Genomic DNA, 20,838 nt, shown 5'->3' with positions numbered 1-20,838 from the left:
GAATTCCATAGACTGTATAGTCCATGGGGTCGCAGAGAATTGGACATGACTGAGCGACTTTAACTTTCACAATAGATTATAGTAGTCTATGATAAATCTTCACAGCATGAGGGTATTGATTAAATAAAAATTTTAAATGAAAGAAGGAAAGGAAGGATAGATGAAAATAAGGAAAAAGAGAGTCAGGAAGTAATTTGGCTATTCATATTTAAGATCAGCTCAACCATGTTTGTGCCTATACTCTTTACTGTTAAAGTTCTTAAACACATTGACCACATCTTACTAGCAATGAACACCCAGTTTCTGCCATATATTCTAATAAAGTCTTCACTTAATAGACGATGGACAATTTAATAAATATATAAAAACATAAATGAATATGTAAAACTAGCCATGGATAACTAAAATATATAGGATATAAAATATATGAAATAATATATTTTTCATATTTTTTTCTAAAATAAGTGTGTTGATCTGGAGAAATAATCTACATGAGGTTCAAGAAAGAATGAACCAGAGCCCTAATGGGCCAATAGGCTGAAACGTACCTAAATGAACTTCATCAATCACTCCTCAATTTAGATACAGGAGACACCCCATTTCAGGCATACATTGATAAGATCCAACTCCAATAGTAAGGCAGCCCTACCCATTTGCTTTACTATTTCTCTTACACACACAAGGTCATATTGATGGTACCTATGCCTCTTTCCCCAGTCTGAGGGCTCCTTTGAAGAAGGTTCTATAGAGTACAAAACTCAGAATGAATAAGATTATATCAAAGACTGATGCCAACCATGACTATTATTCTGCATTGTTGTGCTCATGTACTTACTTGCTGGGTTGTCTGTGCTATGTAGGCTGACTGCTGGAACCCCTGGACCTGGATTTCAGAAATATATGTAGAAACATTTTAAAGACATCTAAATAATAACTATTGGAAGGTTAGATGACAGAAGTCTTTTTTGCCACATGTAAGCATTTCATAGTTAAAACATAATGAAATAGAATTCAGATTATTAGATTTCATTCCTTTCTATGCATATTTTATTCAGAAAAGTAAGACCATATGGGGAAAGAAACTATTTACAAGATGATTGCTAAGATCCTTCCTTCTCTGAAATGCCATATACTTCAATATTTCTATGGTTTTAGCCAATCTAATGCACCCTACTGTCTTTTTCTCTAGTCTTTAATAGAATAGTCACTGATCTGACAGTTGATTACCAAACCTGTGACCTTTTACCCTCCCATCCAAGATTAAATTTTATTTACCACTCAACTAAGAAAGAAAGAATGCATGCTTATTAGAAATATTTCATCCACAAGACAAATTAAATTCTGGAGCTAATCTTATATTAATTTAAAAATATATTAACTGGAATAGCTATTTGAAATACAATGGACAATTCAGGTGTAACTATAAGATGTTATCTTGAAACTTCACTTCTCTAATGAACTCTATTTGGAGGGATAATGGTTTTTCTCTGGCGTCATCAAACAAGTACATATCTTTTCTGATTACTTTATTTAAGATGTCAAGAGAAGAAAAAAATGAAAAAGAGCAAGTATTGGTCTATTCCTCATGGTATTTTAAAACAGGACTGCACAAGATACCAGCTAAAGCTGTAACACTCAATCCATCACATTACAACAGGATATCTCCCATTTCACCAGAGTATCCTATTAAAGGTACAATGATTCCTACTAGTATAACCTAGACATACTATACCACTAGGTAAGACTTAGCATACTATTACCATATAGAAGAAATAATTGGGGTGAACACACTTTCTCAAAATTTAAGGAGGCTAGACCCAGAAAATTAAATTTTTGTAGATCCTAAATTTCTTAGCAACAAAGCCATTATTTCAACAAGGAAAGTATTGCTTTTCCTAAAGTCTAGGTAAATTAGTTTATTATCCTAGCATGACTTTGCTAATGTAAACATTTATTCACTTTTAAAAAATATTCGTATAAAGTAGCACTTATTGATCATGTACCTGTATATGTACTGATTTACTTCCAATTTCTGTCTTTTAAATAAAGTAATGGATAAAAATTTATATCAAAAAACCCTTATTTATTACTTTTTAACAAAAACTTGTGTAAACTAGGAATATAAAATCATAGATTGAGGGTAATCATTATTACTGATAGTAATAGATACTGAACAAACAAAATTGATAAAATAAATTTTAACAGAAATCAACTATTACCTTTACAGAGTAATAAGAAATGTTGATTCATGGGACTAAAACTGGCATCAAAATATGTGCATTGTTCTTTCATAAAATTACATGAAATGCATTGCCGATTCAATAAGCCTTCAGTAGAAGCACTGGGGAAAGAAAAAGAAAGTGAGAAATGCTACTATTCCAGGTACTTGAGTGTGTGGTATCATTATTTAAATATTAACATAAAGAAGTTACAGTATTACTTACATTGAAGTTCCTTATAAATTATCACTCATCATAAAAATGCAAAGTCAATTTCCATTACTAATGTTAAGACATACACATTTTTCTTCTCAGGAAGAAAATTAAAATTATGAACACCTATATATATGTATCATGTATATATTTATATATGCTTTAAAGAAACTGACTTTCCCAGGACTCAATATAACTTATTCTTATTTATATTTTTATAGCTATTTCTTTGTAAAGTCTAAAAAGAAATTACCCACACAGATAAGCATAAATAGTCACTAGCAATAATATTAGTTGAAAGAACTAATAAATTATGATTAATCATAAAATATCTGTGCTGCTAGACAAAAACACTGCTAATGATACATTTCTTAAAACTTGGCTGGACAAAATATTCTGTTTCATTTTGGAATAAAACACAAAATATAGTATACTTCACAAAGTCACAACTTCACACTTGAAACATTTTGGGTTCATTATAAACCGAAGTGATCAATATAATAGGCACTTAAACAGATTAGCTAGTTTCATCCATATGATAAATCATAGCCTTTTTTTTTTCTTTTAAACTGTGATAAAACAACATTCACCATTTTATCTAGTTTTCAAGTATATCGTTAATTACAGTCACAATATTGCAGAACTATCGCCACAGAAAGACTATGAATGTGTGGCAGTCACATACAGAATTTAACTTTTCTCTTTCTATTCTGTCATATAATTTTTCAGATCCAAGTTCCCAACAAATTTATGTTGATATTTTGTCATTATTTAGATTATGAAATTACGAAAAATAAAGAAAAGCATACTTTGAGACACAATTATGACACTGAATATGGTAGCAATTCTGATTCTGTTAATCCCATAAATTAAATAAACCAATTTTTATTCTTATGGACCTGGACAAGACAATGATTGAGTTTTTTGGGTTAAACACTAACATTATCTTATAGTCAAGTCAACTGGCACTTGATGAGACATTTAAAGGAAAATTTATTGATTGTATATTTTGGTTATAACCCAGTCTTCTACACTAATACAGGTCATAGATATATTGACTGTTGTACTGCTTTGCCTCAGTCACTAGAGACTTGTGTGTGTGTGCTCATTTGCTTCAGTCGTGTACAGCTTTTTGTGACCCCATAGACTGTAGACCGCCAGGCTCTCTGTCCATGGGGATTCTCCAGCAAGAATACTGGAGTAGGTTGCCATGCCCTCCTCCGGGGGATCTTCCCGATGCAGGGATCAAGTTCATGTCTCTTACATGTCCTACGTTGGCAGGCAGGTTCTGTACCACCAGTGCCACCTCGGAAACCCATAAGTTGTTACTCATTCAGTCATGTTCGACTCTTTGTGACCCCATGGAGTGTAGCCTGTTAGGCTCCTCTGTCCATGGAATTCTCCAGGCAGGAATACTGGAGGAGTCTTGCCATTTCCTTCAAAGGGGATCTTCTTGACCCAGGAATTGAACCCAAATCTCCTGCATTGAAGGCAGATTCTTTACTCTCTGAGAAGCCCATAGGACAAGCACACAAATCTAAGAACTCACTGTCACTCAAATCACATTTTAGGCTAATAAAAGGAGGAGAGGATGAGGCAGCTCCATTAGCTGAACTTAGCCAAATGTAATTTTCTGACACTCATTTTTCTTTAAGAGTTTTACAAAATGACAGAAATAAAACATCAGTCAAGTATTTCTCTCTCTCTAAAGGATTGTTCTTGACTGCCAATATTAACCACAATGTAAGTTTCAAGAAAGATAAGTTTTAGGTAACCAAAACTAGAAAGTGACCAATACTTTAATCAAGATGTCTAAGCTAAAATTAGAATCAGTCTCTTTAAATAAATAGCTGTTCTTCCTTTGGAAGTCATTAGAATTGAGAACATGTGTTCCAGACTCTAAGAGAAAAAAACAAAGAATGTGAAAATGACATATTGCAATATGTGATTAAAACGAGGAGAGTCTCACTTCAGATGACAGTGATTTATGCATAAATAAGAGTGTGTGGGTGAATTAGAGTGAGTAAGGGTACTTGAAACATGCATTTTTGCTCTCAAAGGAAAGTCTAGGCTACTTGGTAAGAATCACTGGTGACACTGCTTCAAACATGACGAATTTCCACTGAGAATATGCCATGGCAGTTTTGACACTTTAAAAATGGATCTGTGAAACGGAAATTAGAAAGGATATATGAAGTCTAGAATTAATAAGTTGCTTGCCAGACAAAAATGAAAGTCATTCTGGGGGAGCCCTGGTAAAAGCTTTCTGAGTGAGGAGACATTTTTAATACTAAATAAGTATGACCTTAAACCCTTTTATGAATATAGCTTTCCATCTGGGAAAATTGGAGAGATGAAAATAGTTCCCGTCCACAGCTCTATTTTAGTAAGCAAGGGCCATACCTGGCTTAAATAACAGTCTATGGATTTTACACATTCTGAGAGTGGGGAGAGAGACACTGTCACTTGATCTACTCCAGTAAACGTCAACAATGCTTTCATTTGTTCAGGAATAAATCACATGTGCACAGTATTGCATGTGTGCTCAGTCCTTCAGTCTTTCCGACTCTTTGCGACCCCGTGGACTATAGCCCACCAGGCTCCTCTGTCCACGGGATTCTCCAGGCAAGAATACAGAATGGGTAGTCATTCCCTTCTTTAGGGGATCTTCCTGACCCAGGGATCCAACCTGGGTCTCCTGCATTGCAGGTGGATTCTTTACCATCTGAGACATCAATGCAGTTTGCTTCAGCCGCTGAGCCCTGTCCGACTCTTTTTGATCCCACAGACTGCAGCATGCCAAGCTTCCTTGTCCATCATCACTCCCAGAGCTTGTTCAAACTTATGTCCATCAAGTTGGTGATGCCATCCAACCATCCGATCCTCTGTCGTCCCCTTCTCCTCCTGACTTCAATCTTTCCCAGCATCAGGGTCTTTTCTAATGAGTCAGTTTTTCACATCAGGTGGCCAGAGTATTGGAGCTTCAGCTTCAGAATCAATGAGTATTTAGGATTGATTTCCTTTAGGATTGACTGGTTTGAACAGGGAAGGCCTCATATATTGAAAACTTTAAATGAGGCATAGCAGAACAAAAAGCTATTGGGGAAATAAGGAAATGCTAGTGATATGTGTCATTGAGAGATACAAACCTCAAAAAAAAAAAAAAAAGATATTTTGAGAGGATAAAAACAAATGAGGGAAAAAATAAAGGAGGAATAAGATGGTCTCCACTTCAGTTCCAAACCTTTAGGCTCACAGTGGTCCAGCGATGAGGTTTTGTCATACTGAGTTGGCTCTCTCCTAGTCATACCAAAAATGCAACTTCAGATCTCTCCATCCTATGATTATGCTGTGTGGATGGCCCCTGAGGAACCAACCTGTGCAGGAAGTGCCTCTCACACTGCTTACCTGTACAGCTGCCTCCCTCTGGGAGATGACTCGGTGCTCAGAAAGTAACTGCCCATGAAAAAAAACAACACAAACATCAGGCACAAATCAATTTTTGCAACACTGAGTTTTCACTTGAATTTTCCAACTGCCAAAGAATAGGCAAGAGCTTTTCTATTATTCAACAGCATGGCTTTGATCCATTTGGGAAACATATCTTTTTTTAAAATGTTGTCATACTTTTTTTCCATGGTCTCTCACAATCTCTCTGAGTGTGACTCTGTGTGTGTGTGTGTGTGTGCACGTGTCTGTGCAAATGTGTCTGTGTAAGCATCTCTCTGAGTGAAGCTGAGAGAGAGTCTTAAAGGTTGTTTTTTACATGGCCAGGCTGCTTGGATTAGGACCATGGTAAGCAAAAATAAATCTGGTAGATAAGATTGTATTTAACAACTCGACTTCCAACTTGACTAGAGCATCAAAAAGACTCACATTTTTTGTGTAGTTTCATCATACGCCAGGATCTTTATCACTTCCCAGTTTCCTGATGTCAGATGCCGCACGGTAATTTGCTCACTTTTACTCTGCAAAGAAATATAAAATATTGATTTCCCTTTTATTTAAATAGCATCTCTCTGGTCAACACCAAAGTGCTAACTGCCTGTCACTTTTACTTCTTTAGTTCTCAGTTAACATTGAGTTTCTTGTTTTTAATCTCAAGAATGAATACACATTCACATAACCGTAGTTACAGGTAAGACAGTACCTTTATTCCTATGCTGTAGGAAAATCATTCAGAAAACATCTCCACACAGGACAACATGGGTAGCATCATCTTGATATAGGAAGTCATCTTGGCATTTGGTATAGACACAGGACTTTGTTAGTGTTAATCTAAATGATCGACAGCTAAACAGTTTGAATAGCTTTGAATAAAACTTTTAGAACAAACTTCATTTCAAATAGATTTTAAGTGTTATATGCTTTTAACCTTTGCAGCATGTGTATTGAGAATAACATTGATAGATTTGCTATTTTCACTCAATTTATTTCTGAGATTGATTCATGTTGACACTTGTAGACATAGTTTATTTTCACTGCTATATGGTATTTTATTGTATGCATGAATACAGACAAATTTATTTTTTGATATTTGAGTTTTTCCAAATTTTTGCTCTTTAAAACAAGTTGTCTGTGAACTACTTTATTTATGTCTCCTTGTGCGTGTGGCAGGGTTTTCTTTAGACAAACGCTGGTAATTGGGAAAACTATTGGAGGGAGCATGGAGAAGGTGGTGGAGGAGTAAGACGGGGAGATCACCAGCCTCCCCCCAAATGCATAAGAAACTCATCAAGATGTGGAACAACTCCGACAAAGCAACATCTAGGCGACAGCAGAAGGCTCCCAGGCCTCCAACGGGCAGGCTAAGCTCCCTGAAATGAGGTAGGAGAGAGGAGGGAGACATAGAAAGGGAAAAGAACTTCTGGGCAGGAACTTGTGCCCCAAGGGAGGCAGGGAGCCATGAAACAGAAGTTCCCATGCACAGGGAAACACCCTCACAGGTGGGCCCAAAGGGGAGCTATGGAAGTCTTGGAAAATCGGGGACTTGGAGGGCAGTAAACAGAGAAAGCTGTACAGAAGGCAGGCTTGGGAACCGAGAGTGGTGTGGCATACAAACCCGGCCAGCGCACACAACCCTCGCAGCACAGAGGGCAGGCCCAGGTACCAAGCAGACAAACACAGCCTGCGCAAAGGCGGCACTAGGGTGCCCATAGAGGGGAGGCATATAAACTTGGGCAGCACACACAACCCACCTGGCACAGCTAGAAGAAGAACAAATAACCACCGCAACTAAGAGTGCAGGCAGTGAGACGAAACCAGTGTACCCAAACCTCGCGACGCAGAGGGTGAGCTTAGGGGGCTGAGGGAATCCCACAAGAGTCGTGGCGACGCAGAAGGATCCACACAAGCACCTACCTAGGAAGTTTCGGCCAGCAGCGCAGGGTGGGACAGGGGAACTGAATCACCAGCAATGATCCCAGGAACAAGTAGGGGACTGGCTGCACTGCATATATGCTGAGAGAGACACTGAAGCAGATGCGAAAATAGACACGCCTAACACTGTGAAAGCTAGGAATGCCCAAAGGCATACTTAACCCGCAGACACTCCAAAACCTACTACTGGAAACTGCACTGCCCTTGAAAGAAGCAAGATCCAGCTCCATCAACCAGAACACAGGCACGAGCTCCACCAACCAGGAAAACATCACAGGACACTAACCCAACCTCATCCACAGAGGCAGGTTCCACAACCAAGACCTACGACCTTGAAAACCCTTTAAAATTTTTTTTCCTGTTTCATTTTTTTCTTTTTCTTTTTTTTCTCTTATAAATCACACCGTTTGTTCCCTCAACATGTCTCCACCTTCACACTAGCATTTAGCCGTGTTGTGGAGTTTTTGTTTATCTTGTTATTAAAAAAAAAAAAAAGATGATTTTGAGATTCTTTCTTCTTATAAATCACACTGCTTATTCCCCAACATATTTCCACTATCACATTAGCTTTTTGCGATGCAGTGGAGTTTTCCTTGTTAAAAATCATTTTAAGATTTTATTTACTTTTTTTTAAATTATAAATCACATGGTTTATTGCCCCTACATATTTCCACCTCCATATTAGCCTTTTGCAGTCCTGTGGAGTTTTCTTCTTTGTGTTTTTTTGTCAAATAAAAAGCAAGAAAAAAATTCATTTTAGGTTTTATTTTCTTTTTTCCTCCTCACTTTTTTTTTCTTTTCTTTTTTCTTGATGAGTTTGGATTTTATTTTGGATATATTCAACTGCTTTTCCTACTGTTCTTTACTGGCTGTAGCTATTCCTGAATATATATATAAATCTTTTCCACTCACATCTATTCATCTTTGCTTTTCTATTTTTTCTTTTCTCTCTCTCTTTTTTAAATTTTTTTAATCCTCTTCTCCATCCCTTCCTTTTCTCTTTTCCCTCCCTTCTCCTATTTCTTTTTTCCTCTCTTTTTTTATTCTTCCTTTTTTCCCCTCATTCTTTCTGCTTTCACCAAGTAAGTTAAATTGTTGAGCTCTCTATGCTATATTCCCTGATTGGCCTTCTGCTCATGCTCAGATTATCAGACTGAGCATTAGCTAACTCTTCTTTCAATTGGTTGATATCACCTCTGGTTTCCCTGGCTCACCAAGTCAATCTCCTGTACTTTTTTCTTTAGAACGCTTTGGTTATAACTGTATGTATGGAAGTGTGTGTGTATATGTCCCAGTATTTCTGTAATTACCTACTTTATCTCCTCCCACTAGAACACAGGCACAAGTCACCCCAACAAGAAATCAACACAAACCACCCAACTAACATTTCCCTCCAAGGGCAAAAGTCAAAAGGAAGAAGTAATACAACCCTAAAGCCTGGGAAAAGGAGACCTCAAATGGACCAAGTTAGGAAAAAAAAAAAAAAAAAAGATGATGATGAAAAGACAAAGAAATACAACACAAATGAAAGCAAGGTAGAAACTCAAAAGACTAAATAAATAAAGAGGAAATAAGTAATCTTCTTGAAAGAGAACTCAGAATAATGATAGTAAAGTTGCTCCAAAAACTTGAAAATAGAATGGAGAAAATGCGAGAAGCATTTAACAGTTAATACAATCACCAAGGACATAGAAGAAATAAAGAATAAGCAAACAGAGATGAATAACACAATTACTGAAATTAAAAATACACTAGAAGGATCCAATAGCAGAATAACCGGCAGAGGAATGGATAAGTGAGCTGGATGATAGAGTGGTGGAAATAACTGCTGAAGAGCAGCATAAAGGGAAAGGAATGAAAAGAATTCAGGAAAGCCTCAGAGACCTTTGGGACAATATTCAACACACCAATATTTGAGTTATAGGGGTCCCAGAAGAAGAAGAAAATAGAAAGGCACTGAGAAAATTTTTGAAGAAATTATAGTTGAAAACTTCCCCCAAATGGGAAATAGTCAATCAAGTCCAAGAAGTGCAAAGAGTCTCCTACAGGATGAACCCAAGGAGAAACACATCAAGACACATACTAATCAAGCTAACAGAGATTAAGCACAAAGAAAGAATATTAAAAGCAGCAAGGGAAAAGCAACAAGTGATATACAAGAGAAAACCCATATGATTAACAGCAGATCTTTCAGCAGAAACTCTACAGACCAGAAGGGAATGGCAGGATATATTTAAATTACTGAAAGAGAAAATCCTACAACCACAATTACTCTGCCTGGCAAAGCTCTCATTCAAAATTGACAGAGAAATCAAAAGTTTTACTGACAAGGAGAAATTAAGAGAATTCAACACCAACAAACCAGCCTTGCAACAAATACTAAAGGGACTTACATAGCCAGTAAACACAAGAGAAAGGAAAGACCTACAAAAACAAACCCAAAATAATCAAGAAAATGCCAATAGGAACATATGTATCAATAATTACCTTAAATGTAAATGGATTAAATGCACCAACCAAAAGATAAAGACTGACCGAATGGATACAAAAACAAGACCCATATATATATACCACCTACAGGAGACCCACTTCAGACCTAGAGACACATACAGACTGAAAGTAAAAGGATGGAATAAGATATTGCATGTGAATGGAAACCAAAAGAAAGCTGGAGTGGCAATCGTTATTTCAGACAAAATAGAGTTTAAAATAAAGAACATCATAAGAGATAAAGAAGGACACTACATAATGATCTAGGAATCAATCCAAGAAGAAGACAAAGCAATTGTAAATATCTGTGCACCCAACATAGGAGCACCTCAATACATAAGGCAAACTAACAGACATAGGAGGAGAAATCAACAGCAACACAATAATAGTAGGGGACTTTAACACCCCACTGTCATCAATGCACAGGTCATCAAAACCGAGAATCAATAAGGAAACACAAACCTTAAATGAAACATTAGACCAAATGGACCTAATTGATATCTTCGGGAATTTCCATCCAAATACAGAAGAATACACTTTCTTCTCAAGTGCACATGGAACATTCTCAAGGATAGACCACATCTTGGACCACAAATCAAGCCTCAGTAAATTTAAGACAATTGAAATTGTATCAAGTATCTTCTGAATACAATGCTATGAGACTAGATATCAACTACAGGAAAAAACTGCAAAAAACACAAAAACAAAGAGGTTACTGAAGAAATAAAAAAAGAAATCAAAAGATTCCTAGAAACAAATGACAATGAAAACACAACGACCCAAAACCTATGGGACTTCTCAAAAGCAGTTCTAAGAGGGAGATTTATAGCAATACAACCATAAGTCAAGAAGAAAGAAAAGCATCGAATAGACAGCCTAACTCTACATCTAAAGCAGCTGGAAAAAGAAGAACAAAAAACACCCAAAGTCAGCAGAAGGAAGCAGATCATAAAAATCAGAGCAGAAACAAATGAAAAAGAAATGAAAGAAACAATAGCAAAGGTTAATAAAACTAAAAGCTGGTTCTCTGAGAAAATTAACAAAATTGACAAACCACTAGCTAGACTCATTAAGAAAAAAAGGAGAAAAATCAAACCAATAAAATTATAAATTAATAAGGAGAGGTTACAACAGACAACAGAAATACAAATGATCATAAGAGAATATTATGAGCAACTATATGCTAATAAAATGGACAACCTAGAGGAAATGGACAGATAATTAGAAAAGATCAGCCTCCCAAGACTGAACTAGGAAGAAATAGAAATTATGAACAGCCCTATTACAAACACTGAAATTGAAACAGTGATCAAAAGTCTCCCCCAAAACAAGCCTAGGGCCAGATGGCTTCACAGGGGAATTCTATCAAACATTCAGAGAAGAGCTAATGCCTATTTTTCTGAAACTCTTCGAAAAAGTTGCAGAGGAAGGAACATTTCCAAATTCATTCTACAAGGCTACAATCATCCTGATACCAAAGCCAAGAAAAGACAACACAAAAAAAGAAAATTACAGGCCAATATCGCTGATGAACATAGATGCAAAAATCCTCAACAAAATTCTAGCAAACAGAATCCAACAACACATTAAAAATCTCATATACCATGATCAGTTCAGTTCAGTCGCTCAGTCGTGTCCGACTCTTTGAGACCCCATGAATTGCAGCACGCCAGGCCTCCCTGTCCATCACCAACTCCTGGAGTCTACCCAAACCCATGTCCATCGAGTCAGTGATGCCATCCAGCCATCTCATGCTCTGTCGTCCCCTTCTCCTCCTGCCCCCAATCCTTCCCAGCATTAGGGTCTTTTCCAGTGAGTCAACTCTTCGCATGTGGTGGCCAAAGTATTGGAGTTTCAGCTTCAACATCAGTCCTTCCAATGAACACCTAGGACTAATCTTTTGGATGGACTGGTTGGATCTTCTTGCAGTCCAAGGGACTCTCAAGAGTCTTCTCCAACACCACAGTTCAAAAGCATCAATTCTGTGGTGCTCAGCTTTCTTCACCGTCCAACTCTCACATCCATACATGACCACTGGAAAAACCATAGCCTTGACTAGACGGACCTTTGTTGACAAAGTAATGTCTCTGCTTTTAAATATGCTCAAGTTGGGTTTATTCCAGGGATGCAAGGATTCTTCAATATATGCAAATCAATCAATGTGATACGCCATATCAGCAAATTGAAAGATAAAAACCATATGATCATCTCAATAGATGCAGAAAAAGCCTTCAATAAAATCCAGCATCCATTTATGAAAATAACGCTTCAAAAAATGGGCATAGAAGAAACCTACCTCAACATAGTAAAGGCCATATATGAAAAGCCCACAGCAAATATTATTCTCAATGGTGAAACATTAAAAACTTTCCCTCTAAGATCAGGAAAAGGACAAGGGTGTCCACTCTCATCACTGTTATTCAACATAGTTTTGGAAGTCCTAACTACAGCAATTAGAGAAGAAAAAGAAATAAAACGAATCCAGATCAGAAAAGAAGAAGTAAAACTCTCACTGTTTGCAGATAACATGATACAATACATAGAAAACCCAAAAGATACTATCAGAAAATTACTAGAGCCAATCAGTGAATTCAGCAAAGTCACAGAATACAAGGTCAATACTCAGAAATCACTTCCACTCCTATACACTAACAATGAAAAATCAGAAACACAAATTAAGGAATCAATACCATTCACCATTGCAACACAAATGGTAAAATATCTAGGAATAAAACTACCTAAGGAAACAAAAGATCTATATACGGAAAACTATAAGACACTGATGAAAGAAATCAAAGATGACATAAACAGATGGACTGATATTCCATGTTTCTGGGTGGGAAGAATCAATATTGTGAAAATGACTATACTACCAAATGCAATCTACAGATTCAATGCAATCCCTATCAAATTACCAATGGCTTTTTTCACCAAACTGAAATGAAAAATTTCACAATTCATATGGAAGCACAAAAGACCCCAAATAGCAAAAAACAGTTTTGAGAAAGAAGAATGGAGCTGGAGGAATCAACGTTCCTGACTTCAGACTATACTACAGAGCTACAGTCATCAAGACAGTATGGTACTGGCACAAAAACAGAAATGTAGATGAATGGAACAAGATAATCCAGAGATAAACCCACACACTCATAGGTACCTGGTACCTTATTTTTTTGACAAAGGAGGCAAGAATATATAATGGGGCAAAGACAGTCTCTTCAATAAGTGGTGCGGTGCTGGGAAAATTGGACAGCTGCATGCAAAATAATGAAATTAAATCACTACCTAATGCCACACACAAAGATAAACTCAGAATGGATTAAAGACCTAAATGCAAGGCCACAAACTATTAAACTCTTAGAGGAGAACATAGGCAGAACACTCAATGACATAGATCAAAGCAAGATCTTCTATGACTCACCTACAGTAATGGAAATAAAAACAAAAATAAAAAAGTGGGACCTAATTAAACTTAAAAGCTTTTGCACAACAAAGGAAACTACAAACAAGGTGAAAAGACAACCCTCAGAATGGGGGAAAATAATAGCAAGGGAAACAACTGATAAAGAATTAATTTCCAAAATATACAAGCAGCTTATACAACTCAATACCAAAAAAGCAAACAACACAATCAAAAAGTGGGAAAGGGACCTGAAGAGACATGTATCCAAAGAAGACAGACAGATGGCTAACGAGCACATGAAAAGATGCTCAACATCACTCATTATCAGAGAAATGCAAATCAAAACTACAATGAGATACCACCTCACACCAATCAGAATGGCCATCATCAAAAAGTCTACAAACAATAAATGCTGGAGAGGGTGTGGAGAAAAGGGAATACTCTTGCACTGCTGGTGGGAATGTAAACTGATACAGCCACTATGGAAGATGGTATGTAGACTCCTTAAAAAGCTAGGAATAAAACCACCATATGACCCAGCAATCCCACTTCTAGGTATATGCCCTGAGGAAATCAAAACTGAAAAAGACACATGTACCCCAGTGTTCACTGCAGCTCTATTTACAATAGCTAGAACATGGAAACTACCTAGATGTCCATCAACAGATGAATGGATAAAGAAGCTGTGGTACATATATACAATGGAATACCAATCAGCCATAAAAAGGGACACATTTGAATATCTTCTAATGAGGTGGACAAAACTAGAGCCCATTATACAGAGTGAAGTAGGTCAGAAAGAGAAATATAAATATTGTATACTGACACATATATATGGAATCTGAAGAAATGGCACTGATGAATTTATTTTCAGGGCAGCAATGGAGAAACAGACATAGAGTACAGATCTAAGGACACGGTGGGAGGAGAGGAGGGAGAAGGGGAGATGTATGGAAAGAGTAACGTAGAAATTTACAATGCCATGTGTAAAACAGAGAGCCAATGAAAATTTGCTGTAAGGCTCAGGGAACTCAAACAGGGGCTCTGCAACAGGCTGAAGGGCGGGATGGGAAGGGAGATGGGAGGGAGGACTGGGAGGGAGGGAACATGGGTATACCTATGGCTGATTCTTGTTGATGTATGACAGAAAACCACAAAATTCTGTAAAGCAATTATCCTTCAATTAAAAAATTAAAAGAAAAAAAAAACCACTGGTATGTAGGATTGTTTTGTTGAAAGATATATATCTTCTACCTAACTCAATGCTGTTTAGTTGCTAAGTTGTGTCAGACTCTTGAGACCCCATGGACTTGAGTCCACCAGGCTGTTCTGTTTGTGGGATTTCTCAGGCAGGAATAATGGAGTGGGTTGCCATTTTCTTCTCCAGGAGATCTTCCCCACCCAGGGAACAAACCTGAGTCTCCTGCTTGGCAGACGTAGTCTTTACCACTGAGTCACTTGGGAAGCCCACCAATAGTGACAGATTATTTTCAAAAGTTGTGCCAATTTAGAATCTACTAGCAATATCAGTTTCTGTTGCTCCACATTTTCTTCACTTCCTCACCAACGGTTAATTTCATGACTAATTTTTTTGTCAAATTAGTAAGTATGAAATTATTTTCCATTATGTCTCACTTATGTCCCACTACCTTTTTATTAAGAAAATTTTCAAAATTGCAGAAAGGTTAATGAACAGGACATCAATATCCATTTGAGTGTTACTGAGATTCACCAAACATCATTTCAAATATTCACCCTCCCCCTTTATTCGTATGCTGAGTCATTTGAAACTAAGTTGAAAACATCAGACTATTTTGGCTCTAAATATTTCAGTATGCATTTCTCAAAAGTAAGAATATTTTCTCATATAAGCAAATGGCATATCACACCTATGAAAATAACATTGTGTGTGCTATGTGCTCAGTTGCTCAGTCATGTCCAGCTCTTTGCAGCCCAGTAGAGTGTAGCCTGTCAGGCTCTTCTGTCCATGGAATTTCCCAGCCAAAAATATTGGAGTAGGTTGCCATTTCCTACTCCAGGGATTGAATCCACATCTCCTGCATCTCCTGCATTAGCAGGCAGATTCTTTACCCCTAGCACCACCTGGGAAGCCCCAAATAATAACATTCAGTTCAGTGCTCAGTCATGTCTAACTGTGACCCCATGGACTGCAACACACCAGGCTTCCCTCTCTACTACCCACTTCAGGAGCTTGCTCAAACTCATGTCCATTGAGTCAATGATGCCATCCAACCATCTCATCCTCTGTTGTCCCTTTCTCCTCCTCCCCTCAATCCTTCCCAGCATCAGGGTCTTTTCCAATGAGTCAGTTCTTCACATTAGGTAGCCAAAATATTGAAGCTTCAGCTTCAGCCTCAGTCCTTCCATTGAATATTCAGGACTGATTTCCTTTAGGATTGACTGGTTAATATCATTTAAATGCATAGTCTATATTCTAATATCCACATTTCCCTAAGTAACCCAAATATCTCCATATCTATCTATATATATATATCTATCTTTCTATCATCTATCTGATAATTGCATTGGGTTGTTGCCGCTTTAGTCTCTTTTAAAATTAATGTTATCCTATCATTTTTTGATTTCTAAAACACTGAACATTTTTAAGACTCTTGGTCCAGCAGTCTTATAGAATGCCCAGAATTCTGGATTATCTGATTGTTTTTTATAATACAATTTAGACTAACATTTTTGGCAAGGATATTATAGAGCTGATAATGGATGCCTCTTTTACTTCACCAAGCACCGAAGAATTGATGCTTTTGAACTGTGGTGTTGGAGAACACTCTTGAGAGTCCCTTGGACTGCAAGGAGATCAAACCAGCCCATCCTAAAGAAAATTACCCCTGAATATTCACTGGAAGGACTGATGTTGAAGCTGAAACTTCAATACCTTGGCTACAGATGCAAAGAGCTGACTCATTTGAAAAGACCCTGATGCTGGGAAAGATTGAAGGCGGGGGTAGAAAGGGACGACAGAGGATGAGATGGTTGGATGGCATCACCGACTCAATGGACATGAATTTGAATAAACTCTGGGAGTTGCTGATGGACAGGGAAGCCTGGTGTGCTGCAGTCCATGGGGTTGCAAAGAGTTGGACACGACTAAGCGACTGAACTGAACTGACCTTATACTTCACATCAGGAAACACACTGGTACTCATCTTCTCAGTCTTAACAATGCTGCTTACAGGGTAACTGGGAGATGCATTTTTTGCAAAAATACATTTCACCTTGAAATTAAAAGTGTGATGATAATGCACTTTATGTGACTAGGCTTTCTTCAATGAACTATCTACTCAGTAGTTTCGTCAATGATTCATGACCTTTCCTTGATTAAATTATCATTTCAAAGTGATTTTCTCACTGTAACATCCCTTCTATATTTAATACATAGTATTCTTCTGAAGCAAAGAGGAACTAAAGAGCCTCTTGATGAAGGTGAAAGAGGAGAGTGAAAAAGCTGACTTAAAACTCAACATTCAGAAAACTAAGATCATGGCATCCGGTCCCAGCACTTCATGGCAAATAGATGGGGAAACAATGGAAACAATGACAGACTTTCTTTTCTTCGGCTTCAAAATCACTGCAGATGGTGACTGCAGGCATGGAATTTAAAGACGCTTGCTCCTTGGAATAAAAGCTATGACCAACCTAGACAACATGTTAAAAGACAGAGACATTACTTTGCCAACAAAGTTTCATTTAATCAAAGCTATGGTTTTTCCATTAGTCATGTACGGATGTGAGTTGAACCATAAAGAAGTTTGAGCACCAAAGAATCAATGTTTTTGAACTGTGGTGTTGGAGACAACTCTTGAGAGTCTCTTGGACAGCAAAGAGATCAAATCAGTCAAACCTAAAGGAAATCAGTCCTGACTATACATTGGAAAGACTGATGTTGAAACTGAAGCTCCAATACTTTGGCCACCTGATGTGAAGAACGGACTCATTAGAAAAGACCTTGGTGCTGGGAAAGACTGAAGGCAGGAAAAGAAGACGACGACAGAGGAAGAGATGGTTGGATGGCATCACCGACTCAATGGATATGAGTTTGAGCAAGCTCCAGGAGATGATGTAGGACAGGGAAGCCTGCATGCTGCAGTCCACGGGGTCACCAAGAAACAGACACGACTGAGCAACTGAACAATATTATTCTGTTAAGAAATCTTCCCTTACTTTTCCACCCTCACATGTGTTCATTGTCTTTCTCTTGTTCTCATACTACTATAAACATTTTACATCTAATATGTTATGTTCCATTATTGTTGTCATTCTTTTTATTGTTACTCTTTATGATACTGAAATTAACGAAATTGGGTTAGTGGGAACCCCTTCAAGCTAAACCTTCATAATCAATAATTTCTCAAGAAATATTTTCCACTGGATTATGTTTATATATCAAGGTCTGGGTTTAGGTACACTCACTGCTACTCTAATGTTGTTAGTTCTGGATGTTTTCAGAAGAAATAGGTAAACTGAGAGAGATGTCCACATATCCTGTGTGCATGCAGGTGTGTGTGTGTGTTCTTAGTCATATCTCAAAATTCATATTCTCATTCTTTTTATTTTAAATATGTTAAAAATGTATACATATACATATACACTGGCAGAAGTCTTGATCTCCCCCTGTTTCAACACAGAGAAAAAAAAAACTTCTCTTCACTAGGCTCTTATTTATCTTCCTTTTCTGGTGGAGATTTTTATAATTAAAATTAATATTTTATTGCTATAAGTATAAATGCAAACCTAATTACATATATATATATAAATATAAATTAGTGTGTGGGATGTGCTCTATATCATTTGTTATATATCTTCTTCTTAATTCTTACATAGCTCTCCCTTGTGTGGATTTATCTTTAATTCATTCAACTATCCTCCAATGATGAACGTCTCAAAAAGTGCTGTAGTGATTAATCCTGTGTATATGTTTGTGGTTTAACATATAGGGAAATATCTTCGGGATACATTCATCCACAAGGAAAGTACCATTCTCCCCATCTACCAGTAATGTATTATAAGGTGCTTGTTTTCCCATGGACATACAGTGATCTGCAGAAATGATCCCTGAAAGTACAGTCTTTCCATGAACATGTTACAGAACACATTGTTCATTGTTTGAATTTTTGCTAATCTGACAGGTGAGAAATGTTGCTATAGTAGACATGACAGATGCCAACCAGAACTTCCTTCTAGAAGGACCCACCTCTGCAGTGGCTAGAGGTGCTGCTGGGAGAAGGCCCTCAGCTGTCAGTCTTCTCTGGGGATGGCCTGGACTGAAGAAATGGCCTCTGCCAAGATCATATCTCTTCTCAACAGTCCTTCAAAGGACAACCTGATCAAGATTTGGATATAGAAGTCCATTCTTCTTGCCTTAACTTGGGACTTGTCTGAAAGGCTATTCCTGTCCAGAAATCTCTGTGGGGTTGGCTGAAGCCTTCATTCAGATGGCACTACTGCTTAAAATCTTCTGCCCAATCTTGCTTTCTTCTACTTTTCAAAGATACTGATCTCTGTAAAAATTGGCCTGCAGGCTAATCTTTATTTCATAAGAAGCTTCTTGTGAAACTCAACTTATGACAGGGATATTGGTATAATTTCACTTTTCATTTCTCTTAGAAAAAAGTTGAACATCTTTGTGTACTTTTATGTTTATATATGGTAATGCCTAGGGGCTTCTCAGGTGGCACTCGTGGTAAAGAACCCATCTGTCAATGCAGGAGACATAGAGAGGCAGGTTGCATCCCTGGGTTGGGAAGATCTCCTGGAGAAGGAAATGGCAACCCACTCCAGTATTATGGCCTGAAGAATCCCATGGACAGAGGACCCTGGCGGTATATGGTCCATAGGGTCACAAAGAGTCGGCCATGAGTGGAGTGACTTAGCACACATGTATATTTATGTGTGTGTGTGTGTGCATGTGTGTTCATATATATATATATATATATACATATATATATATATATTCAGTTCAGTTCAGTCACTCAATCATGTCCTACTCTTTGCGACCGCATGAACTGCAGCATGTCAGGCCTCCCTGTCCATCACTAACTCCCTAAGTCCACCCAAACCTATGTCCATCAAGTCAGTGATGCCATCCAGCCACGTCATCCTCTGTCGTCCCCTTCTCCTCCTGCCCCCAATCCTTCCCAGCATCAGGGCCTTTTCCAATGAGTCAGCTCTTTGCATGAGGTGGCCAAAGTATTGGAGTTTCAGCTTCAACATCAGTCCTTCCAATGAACACCCAGGACTGATCTCCTTTAGGATAAACTGGTTGGATCTCCTTGCAGTTCAAGGGACTCTCAAGAGTCTTCTCCAACACCACAGTTCAAAAGTATCAATTCTTCTGCACTCAGCTTTCTTTATAGTCCAACTCTCATATCCATACATGACCACTGGAAAAACCACACCCTTGACTAGACGGACCTTTGTTGGCAAAGTAATGTCTCTGCTTTTTAATATGCTATCTAGGTTGGTCATAACTTTCCTACCAAGGAGTAGGCGTCTTTTAATTGCATGGCTGCAGTCATCATCTGCAGTGATTTTGGAGCCCAGAAAAATAAAGTCAGCCACTGTTTCCCCTTCTATCTGCCATGAAGTGATGGGACCAGATGCCATGATCTTAGTTTTCTGAATGTTGAGCTTTAAGCCAACTTTTTCACTCTCCTCTCTCACTTTCATCAAGAGGCTCTTTAGTTCTTCATTTTCTGCCATAAGGGTGGTGTCATCTGCATATCTGAGGTTATTGATATTTCTCCCAGCAATCTTGATTCCAGCTTGTGCTTCCTCCAGCCCAGCGTTTCTCATGATGTACTCTGCATATAAGTTAAATAAGCAGGGTGACAATATACAGCCTTGCCGTACTTCTTTTCCTATTTGGAACCAGTCTGTTCCATGTCCAGTTCTAACCGTTGCTTCTTGACCTGCATACAGCTTTCTCAAGAGGCAGGTCAGGTGGTCTGGTACTCCCGTCTCTTGAAGAATTTTCCACAGTTTCTTGTGATCCACCCAGTCAAAGGCTTTGGAATAGTCAATGAAACAGAAATAGATGTTTTTCTGGAACTCTCTTGCTTTTTCGATGATCCAGCGGATATTGGCGATTTGATCTCT

The 20,838-nt window shown here is 37.8% G+C and overlaps 1 protein-coding gene across 2 annotated transcripts in view; it reads right to left on the bottom strand.

Annotated features, from left to right (window-relative positions):
- DPP10 (dipeptidyl peptidase like 10) overlaps nucleotides 1–20,838 on the bottom strand; it is a 747,248-nt gene that overhangs the window by 50,246 nt on the left and 676,164 nt on the right. For both annotated transcript variants that reach the window (XM_081579273.1, XM_081579274.1), the window contains 4 exons: nucleotides 6,309–6,400; nucleotides 5,841–5,888; nucleotides 2,220–2,341; nucleotides 836–883 (listed from right to left, as the gene is read on the bottom strand). In XM_081579273.1, coding sequence (XP_081435399.1) covers nucleotides 836–883; nucleotides 2,220–2,341; nucleotides 5,841–5,888; nucleotides 6,309–6,400 — 310 coding nt within the window. The remainder of the gene's footprint in view (nucleotides 1–835; nucleotides 884–2,219; nucleotides 2,342–5,840; nucleotides 5,889–6,308; nucleotides 6,401–20,838) is intronic.

This window comes from Giraffa tippelskirchi, chromosome 3 (assembly GCF_054371585.1).
Source record: "Giraffa tippelskirchi isolate mGirTip1 chromosome 3, T2T-mGirTip1v1.2.pri, whole genome shotgun sequence".
Taxonomy (NCBI): domain Eukaryota; kingdom Metazoa; phylum Chordata; class Mammalia; order Artiodactyla; family Giraffidae; genus Giraffa; species Giraffa tippelskirchi.
Note: the sequence above shows the minus strand (reverse complement) of the source record. Positions and strands in the feature narration are given on the sequence as shown.